This window comes from Diabrotica virgifera, chromosome 5 (assembly GCF_917563875.1).
Source record: "Diabrotica virgifera virgifera chromosome 5, PGI_DIABVI_V3a".
Taxonomy (NCBI): domain Eukaryota; kingdom Metazoa; phylum Arthropoda; class Insecta; order Coleoptera; family Chrysomelidae; genus Diabrotica; species Diabrotica virgifera.
The window spans coordinates 4,712,260-4,733,073 of NC_065447.1; the positions used below are offsets into that span (position 1 = coordinate 4,712,260).

The 20,814-nt window shown below is 33.2% G+C and overlaps 1 protein-coding gene across 1 annotated transcript; it reads right to left on the reverse strand.

The window, feature by feature from the left end:
• Positions 1-1,651: 1,651 nt before the first annotated feature.
• LOC114344341 (GTP-binding protein SAR1a) lies at positions 1,652-20,043 on the reverse strand. Its single transcript, XM_028295213.2, has 2 exons — positions 19,606-20,043; positions 1,652-4,734 (listed from the first exon to the last, which is right to left on the reverse strand). Exons 1-2 carry the CDS (start codon positions 19,902-19,904, stop codon positions 4,452-4,454), a joined length of 582 nt encoding a protein of 193 aa, XP_028151014.1. The 5' UTR covers positions 19,905-20,043; the 3' UTR covers positions 1,652-4,451.
• Positions 20,044-20,814: the final 771 nt, after the last annotated feature.

Consider the following 20,814-nt stretch of genomic DNA (forward strand, 5'->3'; position numbering starts at 1 on the left):
TAACGTCTCCCATGTTTCCCTGGCCATTTAATCTTTAATGGTAAAAAATCATAATTAATCTCAAATTCTACTCAAGTTCGAAAATCATATATTTATATATCTAGGTACACGTTCACTGTATCATCCTAAGAATATAAAATAAACGTTTATAACAATTAAATATGTAATAAAAACTTTATTTTATATTCTATTGTAATAATGATTGAGGTTAATGAGAGAAATTCCTTGACATATAACGTGCACATCGTTCCATTTGTTCGAAATATTATCCCGTAGGTTCAAAAATACGAAAATTGCCGATGATTTTCTGACAGTCTACTCGAACCCAGTTCGTAATCACTTTTTGGCTTCGATGCGTATTCGCATCGAGTTTGCCTACGGTTCGTTTTGCGATCTCGCATCGAGTGTTCGTAATCCCGCTGCAGGAAAATGGCCGATATAAATGGTATAAACAAACATTCATTTGAGGAACAGAACAATACCGATTTGATTTAAAATATTTTAATATACTCATAATGCTGAAATTTACTAATAATTTCTTAGTAGTGACCAAATTCCATTCAAATCAACAATTTTCTGGTTTGTTTATACCACTTATCATGATACTATAAATTAATAATACCTTAATTTATAGTATCATGCCACTTATAGTGGTTTAAATTTATTCCACCAGAGGTCAGATACTTTGTTTTTCATCGCGAATAGAAAACGCAACGTTTCGTTTATTATGCTGTGCCAACGCGATCGCAACAAAAACTACTGCTCTGTTCTGCATAAATATGAAAGACTGGAGCAACCAACAAATACAAATTTAGATATTTGCTTATGTAAATTCCGCGTGATCGTCTTTTTAAAATTGTATTCTTCTCGCCCACATACATAATATGTAAATACCTATAAATCAGCCCTCTATTTGACAGCTTGGCAGTGTTGCGACATGTAAGACGAGTACTTAAAATCCATCACAATCAAAACCTGCTAAATCCAAAATTTTTTGTTTTTACACAGTTTCAAAGTTCAAGCATCTATTAATCTACAGGCATAAGGTTTCGGCTCAAAATTTTCTAAATCCTCTTCAAAATGCCACTGAAATGTTACCATAGAATCAAACTCTGCTGTGCTTTGTCCTGGACATAATGTCCATAGTTTTATTAACAATAAAATACTTCTTTTTCTTGCACATTTTGTATGTTTTCCTATCAAAATGGTTCAATACCTACTTTTAATGCATTAATTGCGCCTAAAAGCAGTTGAAAATGAGCAATATTATGACGGCTAAGAATCAAAATCTGCGAAATCCAAACTAAAGGTATAAATTTCTGAAGATGTAAAGGACATGCAAAAAAATTACTCTATACCAAATTACTGTGCTATTTTATGCCATTTAGTGATGCCACTTTGATTAAGAAATGTGGGATACTTTTTGGGAAATTTACATTTTCAATTTCAAAAAATGGATCTAGCAGGTTTTGATTCTATAGGCCTCAAATATAGACGGCCATGGCCAAATATAAATACACGTGTAGCGGAACGACGTTGCAGTTGATTAATTGGACTAAAAATATAAAAATCCACAAAATGTGAGATAGGGCAATTTACTTGCTCACCTTCGAAATGCTAAATAAATAAAATAAACAAATAAAACACTGGATCAAGTGTATCTTTTTATTCCAAATCCAAATGTATTTGATAATATACAATAAAATTACATAACGGATTAAAATACAGTAAGTGTTGACTGAAACTTGGAAACCGTTTTGGGCAAGTTTTATTTAACTGCTTGCAGGACAGTCGCCAAACACAACAGAATAACATTTACAAGATCATAAATAAAATAAATTATATTACCGACTTTAAGAAGAATGGGTATTAGGTAGATTTTGTCTATTATCGCACGAAAAATCATTTTTGAGTCACTTATGTTTAGGTTTCTTTTCCTGTTTGTCAAACTTCTACAAACAATTTTTGTTAGAAAGTGAAAATCCTAATAAATATCGTTTATTATGATCAAATGAGTTTCATCAGTTTTCTTAATATTTATGCACCAAATAAAAAGGAACCCATTGTTTCTAATACATAAAACTAACCAATGATTACAACTTATTCCATATGAATACATGGGTGGTCCAATAAGTACTTAGCTTCTTCGCTCGATGGCGAGACTACCGCAAGATAAATCTGCTATCATATATGTAATACATTCTTGTAAATGGCCTATCTATGTCAAAATCTCAACTTTCGTTGTTTTGTTTTGACCGCGTGTGGAAGTGAGCATGTCTGGGGATTATAGAAAAATGAAAAAAGAGCAATATCGGCCGGTGATTCGATTCTTGTTTTTGGAAGGGAAAGTGTATAGTGAAATCAAAGAGCGCTTGAATGCTGTGTATGGTGACACATGTGCTGTACATGGTGTATGAGTCATATCCTTCATGATTTTGGGCATGAGAAAGCTGTCGACGCGGTGGGTGCCGCATTTAAAATGTTAGGCTTCATTATTAGAACTTCTAGATATTTGCATAACATTAATTCCATCAGACTGATTTACATTTCCCTAGTTAGATCTGTTCTTGAGTATTGCTCAGTTGTTTGGTCACCCACTTATGAAGTCCATATAGCCAAGCTTGAAAAGTCCATACTAAATACATTAGGTACTTAAATTAAATTACACAAACCTTTAAGTGACCATTGATACTCAGAATTAGAAATAAATTAATCCTTCCTGGGCTATCTTCCAGGCGGATGTATGCTGATGTTTTGTTTCTTCATAAACAACTGAATTCAAAAATTAATTGCAATGATCTACTGTCTCTAATTGACTTTAATGGTCTCTCTAGAGTTACTAGAACATCTCAAAATTTTGCAATTAAATTTCATCGCTGCAACTTTGGTAGGCATTCTCCTCTGAGTAGAATAATTCTAAATGGAAATAGAATAGACTTTAATTTGTTGCTGTGCGCTTCGGAAAATGTTTGTAGACAGTGTTTAAAAAAAATTTTGTAATCTTATGTGATTTATATTTGTTATTTACTTATTATTTTATCATTTGTTTTTTCTATATTGCTGCATCGCCAATTTTTGTCATACATATTTACTATATCTTTATATTTATTGTATCACTAGATAATTATAATATTTTGTGTATATATTAAATTGGGTGGTATCCCGTTAATAAATAAATAAATTTGTTCACCCAGGACAATAAGCGCCACCATGAGACCACCTTAGAGCAATATCTAAGGCTGTTTAAGCGTAATCTGAAGGAGTTTCTACATTGTTTCATAATCATCAACGAAACTTGGATCCACCAGTACTCACCAGAAACCAAGGAACAGTTGATACAGTGGACGTCGCCCCGCGAACGTACTCCGAAGAAGGCAAAGACTGTCCTAACGACCGAAAAAGTGATGACCACCATTTTCTGGGATTCACAAAGTGTGATATATATCAGCTTCCTGAAAAAAAGGGCAAAACGGTTACAGGGCTTTACTTTGGCGCATTATTGGATCGATTCGACGCCGACTTGCAGAAAAAACAGCCCCAATTGGGGAAGATAAAAAGTACTCTTCCACGACAACACACCCGCTCACACATTCGCCGTCGCCATGGCCAAATTGGTCGATTCGGACTACTAACTACTATCCCATCCACTGTATTCTCCAGATTTGGTCCTGTGCGATTTCTTTTCGTTTCCAAATTTGAAAAGTCACTCGTCGGGCAGAAATGTAAGTCGATTTAGTGAGTTCATCGCTGCTATTGATGTCTACTTTACAGACCTTCAGAAATTGAAGCAGCTGAAGCTGGGTGAAGCCTCGCTGGGTCACGTGTATCGAGCTAGAAGGAGACAATATTGAAAAATAAATCGCCACTTTTCTTTTGAAGGCAAAATACTTATCGGACCACCCTAGTACATTGTTCCTTTTCTTCAAATTTTGGCTTCTATCGTATTTGACCAATGACTATTATTAACACAACCTAGAAAGTCTCTAGTTAAATAAAACATTTACAACTGGACAAAACATTATTTGTAACAAAAGTTGAGAAAGGCATCTTAAAAAACAGTCCAACATTTTAAAAATTCCCACCTAATTTACAAAACAATCGTCTCAAAATGGAAATCTTGACAACAACTGCTGATAAAGAAGTTAACTATGTAATTCTGAGTGTAACTTTCCACAAGAAATCATTTTTAGTTATCGAAGAACACAAAAAGTCAAACTATTTCAGTACCATAGCCACTCAAACACCATTTAAGAAGGTAACTTAACTAAAAATATATAATTTACATTGAATGTATATACTGTTGTTCAAAATTACATTGCCAACATCTATATTTAGATATTTATGTAAAGTACCTAAGATCTGAAATGAATCAGGTAGTTGCAGTGTTGCCAATAGTTCCTCAAACATTAATATCCTAACTCAATGACAGAACGAAATGGAAAAATACATAATTAATCGATATATTGTGCCAACCAACGGAAACCTTCTCCATAACCTTGTCTTTTGAGTATAGAGCACATAAATAGTTCTAGAGGCCTACCGGGTAGATCATTTCTGGCTACTTTGCCTTTGCCTGTGGTTTGGCCAAACAAGCCGAATCTAGTTCGTAATTCATCTTCCGAAGCAGCACCTGGGAGATCAATTTTATTACCTAAGATAAGTATTGGACAGTTTGATAGAGTTTCGTCTGAGAGGAGGGCATTTAGCTGTTCCTGGCTTTCTACAAATCTTGAGCTAGAATAGATAAAAGATGATATTAGTTTTTTTTTTAGTCAATATCTAGAAAAAATTTAATCAACTACTTATAAAAATTAATAGGTTTCAAGAACCAGTATAAACTGACTAGCACTCTCTATTGAATTAATTGAATGCTATGCTGGAACAACGTTGTAACTGCCAATAGTTTCATATCATCAGCCTAGTGTGAAAAATGCATATGTTCAAAATACCTGATTTTACAGGAGAGACAAACAACTAACAACTGTGCATAACTCCACTTCTACACAAATAAATATAATGTGAAAAGGGCACAAGTCCCTAAACAATTAAATTCAATGTTTTCCGTAATTAATTTGTTTAATTATCAAACAATATGTTATGTCAGTCTTGAGTGATCGCTCGCAGTGGTTAGTCGATTGTAACGTGAACGTTCCGATAAGCATTCACAGAAAAACCTAAGTACTTTTTAAAAAGTTAATTATAGTGTCTAATTTGTTTAGTGTAAAATTTAACAATGGATATTGATACGGGCGGCCCGTCTCCCGGGTCGCCCCAGATAAATGATAGCTCTAGTAGTATTAATGATAATTCTGTTAATAATAATTCTAGTAGTATTAATGATAATTCTGTTAATAATAATTATACTTATGACTTTAACAACAAATATAAGATTTTTGATAATGGTCCATATATCGTTTACTTGGAGCATAAGGATAAGAGCTTGGGAAAGTAGTTCCCTATTAGAGTGGGACACCATCTCCAACAAGTTCCAGAATTTAAAAGGGACATCTTGGATATACAAAATATTGGCAAGAATAGAGTGAAAGTTGTTGAATACCCAGTAAAAATAAGCAACGGCAAATCTAGGGGATTTTTGTTATTGTATGATGTAGTTGGAAACAATGTTATATAAGTGTCAGATGTCAACTGTAAGCAAAAATAAGTGTCAAGGAAAAATAAATGTTGATTTTGATGTTTAAGTTATTTGTAGAATTATTGAGTTTTCTTTTAAAATAAAACTGACTAGAAGTACTTCGGTGTTTAATTAACATCCACGCAATTCTGCAAAACATCAGGTTATGGCCCAGATCACTTGTTTCGTGAGTATTTCGCCAGTAAAAAAGTCAGTGTTGAAGAGCCTGTGTCGGTAGTTTGCCGCGGCCAACGAAAATAAAAAAAAGAAAAGCTGAAAAAAAGGTGAAAAAGAAGCTCGAGTATATATACATAAAAAAAGAAAAACATAAATCCGAAAAATGGAAAATTCATCGGCTGCGTTGAAACTTAGTGGTGGTGACAACTGGGTAGCCTGGAAATTTCAAACAAGGGTAGTGCTAAAAAGCCGTGGTTATTATGACATAGTAATAGGAAAGTCTGTGAGACCGAGCACTACTGGAGATGACCAAAAGAAATGGGATGCTAGTGATTCAAAAGCACAAGAATTTATAGTAACCAGAATAGAGCAAGGCCCTATGACACACATTTTATCCTGTGAGACCTCGAAAGATATGTGGACAAAGTTGAAGTCTGTCTACGACAAAGAGTCAGAGGTGAGCATTCATTTAATGCAACAAAAGTTTTTTCTCTTGGAGTTTTCATCAGGTAAAAATGTTGCCTCATTCATATCACAGCTTGAAGAGATAAAAAATAAGCTAAAGCAAGCTGGTGAAGAGCTGTCCGATAAAATGATCATGACAAAAATACTTATGGCATTGCCAGAGGAATATAAGCATTTTCGATCCGCATGGGAATCCGTACCATCTGATAAACAAACCCTAGATGAACTTACATCAAGACTACTTATCGAAGAAGAAAGAAGTAAGTCAGCACAGGGCAGCACAGCATTGGCGATGAAAAGTGATACAAGCAGAGAATTTAAAGGGCAAAAGAAAACCAGATTAAAGTGCCATTTTTGTGGCAGAGGTGGCCATATTGCGAAAAATTGCTTTTTCAAGAAGAAAGAGAGAGATAATAATAGCCAGAAAGACATAAAAGTATGCAGTCAATGTAAAAGACGAGGACACAACTTACAAGAGTGTTGGTTTAATAAAAATAAAAATGAAAAACAACAGACAAGCAGAGAAGAAAATAAAATTGACAGTAATGCATTCATGGTATATACTGGGAGTAAGAAAAATAAAAATGAATGGTGCTTGGACACAGGAGCTAGCGAACATATGTGCTGGAATCAAGATCTGTTTGAAGAATTGATAGAGATAAGCTATAAAAAACAAGTAAAAGTCGGAAATGGAGAAAAATTACCAGTTAAAGGTATTGGAAAAATAACTCTATGGGCATTTAATGGTAAGAAATTTATAAAGTCAACCCTGTCAGATGTATTATTTGTGCCAGATTTACAATTTAATTTATTCTCAGCTGGATGTGCCTTAGATAAAGGTTATAAGATGTTTTCAAACAATGAAAAATGTGAATTTTATAATGACAAAGGAGAAATAAGAGCATTGGCAACACGGGATAACAAATTATACAAAATGTTATTCTCACAAGAACAAAACACTGAAACCTTTGCAAATATTTTAATTTCGGAACGCACCCCTAACGAAAACTTGTCTGACGGTCAAGTTCAAGAAAACAGCTGTTTAGTAGATGTATTTTTATCAGAGTGTAATTCTGCAAAAATAACAGAAAGTTTGAGAGTTTGGCACTGCAGACTAGCACATCAAAATACTACATATGTGAGAAACTTTTTAAGGCAAAATAACATTGATTTTATAGACGAAAAATTCGTGTGTGAACAGTGTTTAACAGGTAAACAACACAGAATACCATTCAAGTTAAGTGAATCAAGAGCAAGTGAGCCATTACAATTAGTGCATACAGACGTATGTGGCCCTATGGAAGAAGAGTCTTTAGGGGGAAATAGGTATTTCCTGTTGTTAAAGGATGACTATACAAATTATAGGTACGCGTATTTCATGAAAAATAAATCAGAAGTTAAGAAACACCTTAAAAATTTTATATCATTAGCCGAGAGAGAGACAGGCTGCAAGATGAAAAATTTACGATCAGATAACGGTTTAGAGTTTATGAACCAAGAAATAAAGGAGATGCTTGACTATCAAGGCATAAAACATCAGAGATCAGTAGTGTATACGCCTCAGCAGAACGGTAGGGCTGAGAGGGAAAATAGAACCCTAGTTGAATCAGCCCGAACTATGATACAAGGGCAAAAGTTGAATAAAAACTTGTGGGCAGAGGCCATACATACAGCAGTGTATGTTTTAAACCGAACAGGCCCTAGTAGCATAAAAAATGTGACACCTTATGAATTATGGTACAAAAAGAAAGTCAATAATATTTCTACACTCAAGAGTTTTGGTTCTAGAGTATCAGTGCATGTCCCAAAAGAGAAGAGATTAAAATGGGATGCAAAAAATATGCTTGGTTTCTTTATTGGCTACAGTGAGGATGTAAAAGGTTACAAAATATTTGTCCCAGACAAAAATAAAGTTGAAATTCATCGAGATGTCATATTTTTGCCCGAGAAAACCATAGAAATAAAAAATGGGGAGACAGACATGAATAAAAACATACAGATGATATGTGAGGAGATAAAGTCAGAAGAAGATGACAGTGAAGCAGAAGAACCTCAAAATAATAGAGAAGAAAGCAGTGAGAGTGACCTCGAAACTGATAGCAGTGTTGAAGATGTGAATGAAATAGAGCAGGAGCATGGATATGACCTGAGAAGACATATAAAAAGACCCTCAAGATATGATGATTATGTTCTGGATGATGACGAAATGAGTTTGTTGACTTTTAGTGATGATGAAGAACCCCAGACGTATGATGATGCAGTGGCCAGTAGTGAGTGTAAAAATTGGAAGAAAGCTATGCAATCAGAAATAAATGCGTTGCTAGAAAATGAAACATGGGAGTTTGTGCAAAGTAGTGATGGTCAAAAAGTCATTGAGTGCAAGTGGGTGTTCAAGAAAAAGAAAAATGAAAATGGTAAAGTAGTGAAATATAAAGCTCGTGTGGTAGCTAGAGGTTTTCAACAAATTGGTATGTTTTTTAATGATATTTATAGTCCAGTAGCAAAATTACCATCAATAAGGATTTTCTTAGCCATGTGTAATACTTTTGATATGAAAATTCATCAAGTAGATGTTTGTAGTGCATTTCTAAATGGGGATATTAAAGAAAATGTTTTTATTTCACTCCCAAAGGGATTTAAAGAAAAAGAGGGCACTATTTGCAAATTAAGAAAATCCTTATATGGTTTGAAAAGTTCACCTAAAAATTGGAATGACAAATTTCATAATTTGATGCAAAATTTGAGTTTTTCAAGATCTGAATATGAATATTGTCTTTATATTAAAGTAAATGAAAAAGGTAGGATATACATTTTGCTGTATGTTGATGATTTGCTGTTGGCAGGTACAAATGATCAAGAAGTTGAGAAAATAAAATACATTTTAAACAAAAACTTCAAAATGAACGACTTAGGTCAAATAAAACATTTTTTGGGTATGTGCATAACTCAAAATTTGTCTGAAGGCAAAATAAAAATTAATCAAACTGTTTACTTAAAAAATGTTTTGAAGAAATTTGACATGTCAAGCTGCAAACCATCAACAACACCAATGGATAATAATTTTCACCACGATTTTCTCAAACGAAAAAAATCTGAGAGCATAGAGATAGAAAAGAAATGTAGAGTTGCTATAGGATGTTTGATGTATGCAATGTTATGCTCAAGACCAGATTTGTGTATAGCTATAGGTATATTAAGCAGGTATCAATCATGTGCAAGTAACGATTTGTGGGTAGCAATAAAAAGAGTATTGAGATATATTCAAAGCACAGTTACTATGAGTTTGATATACTATAAACATAAATATAAACAGGAAAATTTGATAGTAGGGTACTCAGATTCAGATTGGGCAGGTGACCGTACTGATAGAAAATCTACATCAGGATATGTATTCAAAGTTTTTAATTGCACGGTGTCATGGGCATCACGGAAACAGTCTACAGTCAGTTTGTCCTCTACTGAAGCTGAATATGTTGCACTAAGTGTATGTGTGAGTGAAGCATGTTGGCTAAGATACTTAATGTATGATTTAAAAATAAAACCTGATTATGTAGCGGTTCTAATTCATGCAGACAATCAAAGCGCTATAAGGGTTAGTAGAAATCCGGAATTTCATAAGAGACTAAAACATGTTGATATTAGATTTCATTTTGTACGAGATAAAATTAAGGAAAATATTGTTGTATTAAAATATCTTAATACAAGTGACCAACAGGCTGACATATGTACAAAACCATTAGGTTTAACTCTGTTTAAAAAATTTAGAGAGTTGCTAGGTTTAGAATAAAAAATTAATTTAGATCTAGGAGATTTACCGTTGAGGGGGGGTGTTGAATACCCAGTAAAAATAAGCAACGGCAAATCTAGGGGATTTTTGTTATTGTATGATGTAGTTGGAAACAATGTTATATAAGTGTCAGATGTCAACTGTAAGCAAAAATAAGTGTCAAGGAAAAATAAATGTTGATTTTGATGTTTAAGTTATTTGTAGAATTATTGAGTTTTCTTTTAAAATAAAACTGACTAGAAGTACTTCGGTGTTTAATTAACATCCACGCAATTCTGCAAAACATCAAAAGTAATTTTCAAAACATTTAGTATTGCAAACTCATTAGTAAATCATGAAATTGTACTTAAAAATAATCTTATAGCATACATACCAAAGTTTTTCACACACAGAAAGGGAATCGTGAGACAAATCGACTCACTTTTCTCTGAGGCGATGATATTAGAAAACATCGTTTCGGTGAAAGAGGTATCTGATGTTAAGAGAATGAAACGGAGAAAAGTTAATAGTGATGGTACAGTGGAATATGTTGATAGGCAGATAATAATTTTAACTTTTGTAGGTAATACTCTTCCACAAAATGTAAAGATAAATATGTGTAATTTTGTAGTTGAGCCGTATGTGTATCCTGTGGTTCAGTGCCTCAAATGTTTAATTTTTGGACACACAAAGTTTCAATGTCGCGGGAAAATTCGTTGTCAGAGACGTACAGATGAACATGCTACGGAAACCTGTACTAAAGATATTTTTTGCACTTTTTGTAAAAGCAGTCAACATTCAACTATATCTAAAGATTGTCCAGCTTATTTAAAGCAACAAAAAATTAAAAAAACAATGGCTACAAATAATATCACATTTAAGGATGCAGAAAAAATAGTAGATAACCCCAGCTATGCAAAAGTAGCCACGAATAACAGATTTGATCTGTTATACCAAGTTAATAATTTTCCTGAGCTACCTTCTTCTTCAGGCCATCAATTTAATGCAATAAAAAAACTAAAACTTTCGTCTATTAATAAATCTCATTTAACATCTAACTCGAAAAACGGAAAATTCCTTAATCTCCTCCAGAAGCGTCATCATCCAAAAGGAATGTTTCTAATCCAGTTTCAAAGTCTATTATTCCCAATCCCTATAGGGATGAGTTTATGCTTTTTAAAGAAAAAACTATTTTTAAAATAACACATTTTCTTAATACTTCTATAAAAAATCAACATATAGTCAGCGAAGACGAAATAGAAAAATTTGTTTCTACCCTTATAACAGAACCTAATGACAGTAATGTCAATACTATAAAAGAATCTCAGATAGAAATTAGTGATGGCGAACAGTCAGAATACTAAATTGCGCATCTTACAGTGGAACGCAGGTTCCTTAAATAATAAAAAACCAAATATTCTTCAATTTTTAAGAGAATATCCCTCAGATATTCTCATTATATCAGAGACATGGTTGAATTCAAATACAATTTTTAATCTTAAGGGATATAATATTATTAAAAAAATTAGATCAGATGGTTATGGTGGTATTGCAATATTTGTTAAACATGAGCTTTCCTATATAGAACAGAATATAAAAGCAAATTTTAGTGACCATATTAAAGTATGCGCAATCAAATTAACAGATTTAAATTTGACTCTACTTTCAATCTATAAATCCCCAGATAAAAAAGTTCTCCAAAAAGATTGGGACTGTCTTTTTAATCAATTTGATAAGGGTCGAACCATCTTTGCTGGGGACTTCAACTGTCATCATACCCTTTGGGGATCTGTTCTAGATTCCTCGCAAGGAAAAATATTAACTGAAGCCATAGATTCAGCAAATTTAGTTGTAATTAATGATGGTACTCCAACTAGAATAAGCAAACCAAATGAAAATCCCTCAGCTGTTGACCTTACAATTACATCTACAGATATTGTAGATAAATTAAATTGGAGAGTAATTAACTCACCTTTAGGTTCAGATCATCTACCAATTATAATACAATACGAATGTGGTGCAAATGTTTTTACCATTAACCTTTCCAACTAAATGGAATGATAAAAAATCGGATTGGGCATCATTTTCATACATAATCCAAGAGAAACTTAGAATCTCGGCTGATAACTTGAACAACAGAAATAGTAGTCAAATATTTTCTATCTTGTCTTCAGCTATTGTTGACAGTGCTAATATTTCTATGCCTATCAAAAAATCATTCACTACATCTAAAATACAACCAGTTTGGTGGGATGATGAGTGTTCAAATACAGTCCGCTTGAGAAAAAATGCTTTAATTAAATATAAAACTCTTTCAAATTCTGATAATTATTTAAAATATAAAAACGTTGAAGCTAAGGCTAAATTACTTTTTAATCAAAAAACGCGGAAGAATTGGAAAGAGTTTTTAAGTAAATTAAATAAGCATTCTAGTGCCTCTGATATTTGGACATATATGAAGGCTATAAAAAATAGTTCAGTTGAATTTAAAAAGACTGTTCTTTCCTTCGATTTGATTGAAAACTTGTTAAATTTCTATGCTCCCGCTTCAGCTGATCGAAAAGCAATACCTAAATTTTATTATCCCAAAAAAAGTAATGTAATTAGTGGTTCATTTACTCACGATGAATTAGATATTGCAATAAAAAGTTCAAAAAATACTGCTCCGGGACTAGATAGCTTTACATATAGTATGATCAATCATTTACCAAATAATGCTAAAATAATACTTTTAGACTTATATAATAATTGGTGGTTGAAATGCGACTTTGTTAAACAGCTGAAGGAAATAGTAGTCTGTGTACAGCTCAAGCCCTCAAAAGATCCAAATTTAGTCACTTCTTATCGTCCAATTTCCCTACTTTCTAGTTTCACAAAAACTCTAGAAAGAATGATTAAAACAAGGATTGAGTGGTATATAGAATACTATTCCTTGTTACCACTCTCACAATATGGATATAGGAGAGGACGTGGTACAATAGATGCAGTAGTGCAATTAGTAACTGACATTCAAAATGCGTTTACAAGGAATGATTATGTTGCTTGTTTCTTTTTAGATATCAAAGGTGCATATGACTCTGTAGTCTTGGATTTGCTTCATAGTAAATTAATTTCCATAGGTGTGGACAGAAATAGTGCTGTTAGTATAATAGAAATATTTAAAAACAGAAAAATATATATCAGAGACCATAAAAATGTATTACATGGACCTAGAGTTATTTATGATGGGCTTCCACAAGGGTCTGTGCTCTCACCAATTTTATTTAATATCTATACAGCAGAACTGCATAGCATCTTAGATGATGAAATTAAAGTAATACAGTATGCAGATGATATTTGTATATACACTGTCCATAGTTCATACCAACAATGTTTCAGTAATATTAAAAATGCAATGTCTCAGACTATAAATTGGCTGCAAGATATGGGGCTAACTATATCTCCAGAAAAATCTGCAGTAATGTGGTTTACACGACATAGATTAAGTACTACTAACCAAACCCTCTCTGTAAATAATACTAACTACCCTATTCGCGGTGTGCAAGTACTTGGAAGGGGAAACGAGAAACGACCCTGCGCGAGTCGCGGAGAAATATTGCAACTATCTTAAATAATTCATATTGTCAATTGAAATTGTCAAATTGACGTATATTTCATACCTTCTGTCAATGAAGCAGAAAAATTATATATTGCTCCACAATATTGATATGATATGCAATTATTATATAAAGGTAAATTTAATTAATTTTATTTTGCTTGCTGTACTGCATTTTAATAACTAATTGTATTTACTACATACAATTGTTGACGTTTTCATAACATAACCTGAATCTTATTTTTTCTTCTTATTATTTTTTTGGACTATAGCCTTGACAATTATCCAGTAACCAGGACTAATATAATTGGCCAATATAATTAAAAGTGCGAATTTTAGTATAGAGCGTAGAAATAGGGGTCGCTTTGCCGAACTTGCACGGTCCCAATTGTAAACCACTACAAGTATTTAGGTATAGTACTAGACACAAAATTGCTATGGACCAAACACATACATTATTTAAAAAATAGATGTGATAAAGGTATTAAGATGCTGAAATATGTAACTAAAATTAAATGGGGTGCTGACCCTAAAGTCGCACTCATTTTTTATAAAAGTTATATAAGATCCATAATGGACTATGGAAGTGTGTTTTATGGCTCAGCATCTAGCTCTAATCTAAAAATAGTAGATAAAATACAATATAAAGCTATTAGAATTTGCCTTGGTGCAATGGCATCATCTCCATGCAGTGCAATTCTTGCTGAAGCACAAGAGCCTCCTTTATTTTTACGAAGGCAATTCTTAGCTAATAAATTAATTATAAAATATAAAGCATATAATACATTTTTAAACCACTCTATTTCCAAATTAAGTAATTCAGATTTAATCAGTCTTTACTGGTCTAAGAAAAAATCTCCATTGCTGGTAGCAGCATTTGTCGAAACATCTAAATTAAATAATGATATCATAACTATGCCAAAATTTTCACTTTTTGACCAGCATTTTAAGGTCACTGCAACCAAGTTTACAGTCTCATATCCAAAATATAGTGATCTTAATATTTATAATCATGCTCTCCTAAAATCCATACTTTCACAGTACCAAAAATCAACACACATTTACACAGATGGGTCGAGGTGCGGAGCGGGTACTGAGTATGCAGTGTTTGTTCCGAGCTTTGACTATTTGTATCAAAGACGAATACCGAATTATTGTTCAATCTTCACAGCTGAAGCGAAAGCAATAGAGTATGCTTTAAAATGGTGCATCAGTGAACAAGTTAATAGTGCAGTAATCATGTCGGATTCTAAATCCGTATTACAATCTTTAGAGCACCATGCATTAAAATATTATAACAATCCAATAGTCATAGGCATTAGAAGTTTATTATAATAATAATAATAATAATAATAAAGGTCTTTATTTTTCCTTCAAGTACATACAGTACACAAAAACATACAAAATATAAATGCATAATATAACAACAAGAAAGAAAAAATGCCGAAGATCAGTTGGTACTGAGTTCAAGAAATCAGCACCTCTGCTTTTCATCTTAAGCAAGAGAAAAAAAAAATATATATATATATATATATATATATATATATATATATATATATATATATATATATATTTTTTTCATGTTCTGTAACATTTTAAAAACCGTGACTAATAGGAACATTTTGTAATTAAATATTGTAAAAAAACTATCACATAGTCTATACATGCTACATAACAGGTCATTAACTATGGCACATGTGTTACTCAGTTAGCAATTTAGTTTTAAGAGATTTCTTAAAAGATACAATCGACTTTAATTTTAATTCTTTTGCTAATCCATTATATATTTTTGATATTTGATATGTAAATGAGTTTTTGAATTGTTCTGTACGATGTGGTGGAGCTGTAATTGTATTTTTATATCTTGTATTAACATTATGTATGTCAGTTCTATATATAACTTTTTTAAAAAGATATGCTGGTAATGAGTTTTTGATGATTTTATGGAATAGACAAGCAGCATGTAGATATCTTCTCCTTTCCATGCTCAACCATTTTACGTGTTTTAGTTTGTGAGAAATAGGCTGGTGTTATACCAGTTATACTTAAAAAATGTAAAGATAAATTTGATATGGGTTAAGAGTCATACTGGTATCCAAGGAAATGAAACTGTGGACATGGCTGCTAAACAGGCTTGTGGCTTTGAACAGATAGAAAATGTTTTTACTATTCATGATTTAATTTGTGTATTAAAGAAAGAAGTACGTACAAACTGGGAAAACATTTGGACTACTTTTGTAACAACTTCGACCAATCATTATGCCGATATTCACCCGACCCTTCCAAGAACTATTCCACATATATCTTCATATAATATCAGTAGGGCATATGCCACTACCATAACCAGATTAAGATTTAATCATGGATGCTTTCCGGCTCATTTATATAGATTAGGTATCAATAGAACTCCATTTTGTGACTGTGATGATTCTTCTTATGGAAACCTAAATCACGTATTCTTTTCTTGCACTAAATATAAAAATAATACTTCAGTTTTAGTAAACTCTCTCATTTTACGTAATGTACAGTTTCATACTAGTATTAGTACGTTATTATGCACTTCTGATAAAGAGGTTCTTGATGTACTAATTGATTTCCTGAAACAATCTCAAATTCGTATTTAATCTTAATTAATTAACAAATTAATTAAAATAAAAAAATCTGTGGCTAATGGATTATGTCCGAAGCCAACTACCACTCTGACACACACACACACAATATGTTATGTCATTTTAACCTATACCTTGTAGGTACTCACCCATTTACAATGAAAAGACTTTTTATTGTATAAACATCAGAAAATCACCAAAGATCCTGCATCGACCACATCTTCAGATTCAACCAACTCAACGAAAAAAAGTAGCCAAAGACAGAGAAATACAACTAGTATTTGTCGATCTAACTAAGGCATATGATACAGTATCACTTTGTAAATTATGTTAAGTCGTGGAAAAATCCCCTATTAATATAACTTTAATAAAAGCACTGCAAAAATTTTATGACAACATCCAAGCAAACATAAAAATCAACAACCGATTATCCAATAGCTTCATGGTGAATAAGGGACTATGACCAGGATGCAGCTTATCGCCAACACTGTTTAAAATTTATATAAATGAGGTCTTGAATAAGTGGCGAAAATCATGTTCTGAAATGGGGATACAGCTAAACGACGACTCGACACTATACACACTGCATTTTGCTGACCATCAGGTGGTGATTGCACAGGATAAAGATGATCTAATATTTATGACAAACCGGCTGTTTTGAGAATACAAAAAATGGGGCCTATACATTAATATCTTCTTCTTCAAGTGCCATCTCCGCGGACAGAGGTCGGCAATCATCGGACCTTGGAGACGGCTGCTCTGAAAAGTTCGTTTGATGTACATCCGTACCATTCTCTCAGGTTGCGTAGCCACGATATTCTGCATCTCCCTATGCTTCTTTTTCCTTGAATTTTATTGTATCACTAGATAATAATTATAATATTTTGTGTATATATTAAATTGGGTGGTATCCCGTTAAAAAATAAATAAATAAATAGAACCTCTTTATTTGTGACATGTTCTGTCCATGATATTTTTAGAATTCTTCTATTCGCGGTGTGCAAGTACTTGGAAGGGAAACGAGAAACTACCGTGCGGGAGTCGCGGAGAAATATTGCAACTATCTTAAATAATTCATATTGTCAAATGAAATTGTCAAATTGACGTATATTTCATACCTTCTGTCATTGAAGCAGAAAAATTATATATTGCTCCACAATATCGATATGATATGCAATTATTATATAAAGGTAAATTTAATTAATTGTATTTTGCTTGCAGTACTGCATTTTAATAACGTAATTTTATTTAATACATACAATTGTTTACGTTTGCATAATATAACCTGCATCTTATTTTTTCTTATTATTTTTTTGGACTATGGCCTTGACAATTATCCAGTAACCAGGACTAATATAATTGGCCAATATAATTAAAAGTGCGAATAAAAGTACAGAGCGTAAAAATAGGGGTCGCTTTGCCGAACTTGCACGGTCCCAATATACACACATCTCGAATGATTCCAGTTTTTTCATTGATGCTGCATTCAAGGTCCAAGCTCCCATTCCGTAAAACAGAGTTGAGAAAACGTAACGAAAACGAAATATACATTAATATAGAGAAAACCAAATATATGCGTGTAGAACGTAGTGATGTTGATTAGAGCCAAACCACACGGACCACGCTGCAGTGCTACTCTGTGGATCCACTGAGTGGCTGATGATGATTTACCGTGGGCTCTTATGTAGAGTGGCTGGCACACCCCACACGAGAGTTTGTAGCCGGCCACAGTCGCTCGCATAAGAACTCACAATAAACTACTTTTGCAGATCCACAGCGTAGCGCTGCAGCGTGGTCCGTGTGGTTTGAGGGTTATAGTTACTTTCGAGTATTCGTTACAAATTGTTACTTTTGTATAAAGTAATCATTTACAGTATTCGTTACTTTGATTACTTTTGTATTTGAGTACGGGTAATCATATTGAGAATTTTATTTCTCAGTAGGTAGGTATTTTGTATAGGTATTGCGATATAACAACGACCTTCACCGATTTGTTTTTACACGCTGGGATACGATTGGTAGAAAGTAATCATGTACTGGTTGTAGATACAATAGTCGTTACTCGCTCTGATACGATTGGTTCAAAGTAATCAAAGTAGATACAATAGTCGTTACTCGCTCTAATACGATTGGTATTAAGTAATCAGAGTAATCAAAGTAACAATTTGCCTCTCTGTATAGTAATCGTTACTTTCGGTATCCGTAAGTAACAAGTAATTTGTAACGAATAGATACTTTTTCAACATCTCTAGTAGAAGGACAGAAAAATAAGTTACAACTGGAGGATAGATATGGTTATCAAGCAAAGCTCTTTCTGGCCCTGGTGAGATTCGAACTCACAACCATTCGGATTTTTCGATCCAAAGGTAGGCACCAATAATAGAAGAAATAATAAATAAATAACACAATAGAAGAAATCAACAAAAACAACTTTGTTGGTATGGTCATGTACAACGAATGGAGTAACATCGACTCCCAAAGCTGATAATGGAATGGCAACCCGCGAAAGAAGGAAAAGGGACAGACCGAAAACTACCTAGATATATGGAATCCAGAAAGTAATGTCTGTGAGAGATCTACCTACAGTTCAATTTTCAAAATAATTAAATGTTCCTCCAAAAAATTTGATTTGACACTTTTTCTCAAAACACTGGTTGAAACACATTAGATATATATGGTTGCTTTTTGAATTAATAATTTTTTTATGTTTTTTGACAGAAAACTAACACATATCTCTTGTCACAAGTTCGAATGATACTGTTTTTACCAGGCCATGAGCTTTAATTGTTGATTGTGACATTGTTTCGCAACATCTACTGAAATATTTTTAAGGTTGCGATACTACAGATATCTCGAGAAAAAAGATTATGCCTAGCATAATGCATTTTGTTGGTGAAATAAAAACAAAAATGAAATATTTTGAGTTTATACTTTTGAATGGAATGTGTGATATTACTTATCATTGTAACTGTGTGAATTGTTTTATCAATACTTTCAAATAAAACATAGTCATTTAGCATCTGATACCTCATCCATGTCAAGGTTATCTAGAAATCTCTATTTTGACTGCATACTTAATCTATTCTGAAGTAGAATTAATTATACTAAACAAAAATTCATTATTTCTTGAAAACTACAAGGTATTGACAAAAACAAATAAGCTAAACAAAATCAAATAATTTTCTGCACCAAAACTATCATGAAATAATTTTTTAAAAACACTTCCTGTACTTCAAACTGGGATAAAAATACTCTGGAAAATTAATATGGATGTGTCAAAGGTCTAGGTTACTGAATCAATTATTTCTGTAAATAACAGAACAAAAAGTGCTTCGTCAATGTAACAATACACGAAAATTACCTGTCGTTGGCATCAACAAGGAACACTATGGCATCGACTGCTGGAAAGTAGTCCCTCCACACTCTCCTAGCCTGCTCGTGGCCCCCCAAATCGAACGTCGTAAACCTCATGTTACCAATGGAAAGCTCCTCTGATGTGGGATGTAACGTGGGAAGATGCTGGGCCAGTCTGTCATCCTTGAGCATATGTAGAAGGGTAGTTTTGCCTGCGTTATCCAGTCCTAAGAATAATAGTTTTCCAGATTTCTTCCACAATCCTAGATATCCCAGCATTCCCGTAAACCAGTCCCACAGAAACATTTTTGCACTGTTTTTTTAAATACAGATGGGCTTGAAAAAAGTTGTTTAATGTCTTGCGTTGTTTTTTTGTTGGCAATAGGACTTTGGAGCCCTATCTTTTTCAACGAAAAATTATAAAGAAGTGACAGATGATGACAAGGTGAGTTGGAGCTAGAGTTGTCAATGTCAATGTCATTCTTCTTTTTTTATCAAATATACGACATTCATGACATCAGCTAATAAGTATCTATGATTGTAACGGCGCCTGAAAGTAGACAACTATACTTTCACAAGAGAAATATTGAATGTAATCTACGTTTAGTACTTATTATTGAATTAATTCTTACGCATCTACATTATTGAAATATTGTTTTCACCCATTTTTGAAAAATTTGAAAACATTGAATTATCCACTTCTATCTGTACCAGGGACTTTGTAAACACGAGTCCTCCGTTCCTAAATTTGACCTCGGACTTCCAGTTTTAGAGTTGCAACCGGAAGCACTGTTTTAAAGTCCCCGGGATAGTACAAGCTTTAGATTATTCGACACGCCTTAGTAAGACGAGAACAAATATATACTACCGGTTTTATGCCTGTCTGTGGGCGAATATGGCTTATAACACAAGGATAGTATTATTTATTATTCGTCAAACGAGCCGAACCTCGAGCCAAGTCGAGCTAAGCTCGAGCTTGTGGCCATCCTTACTATTATACTTATAGTATAGAGGCACCTTTAGAAGAAGAACTCCGCTATGAATGCCACTTACAGCTCTTTAGTCGATGGTCTCAAATACACGCTTTACGTAGCTCACGCCTACGGCGTCTATTGGAGACTACCGGCTAAGTCGGTGGTCACTTCAATACAACCCGTAATTTGAATTTGTTTTAGATTGATTCTTTTTTGACTATTTTCGGTTGTAAGATTGGTTG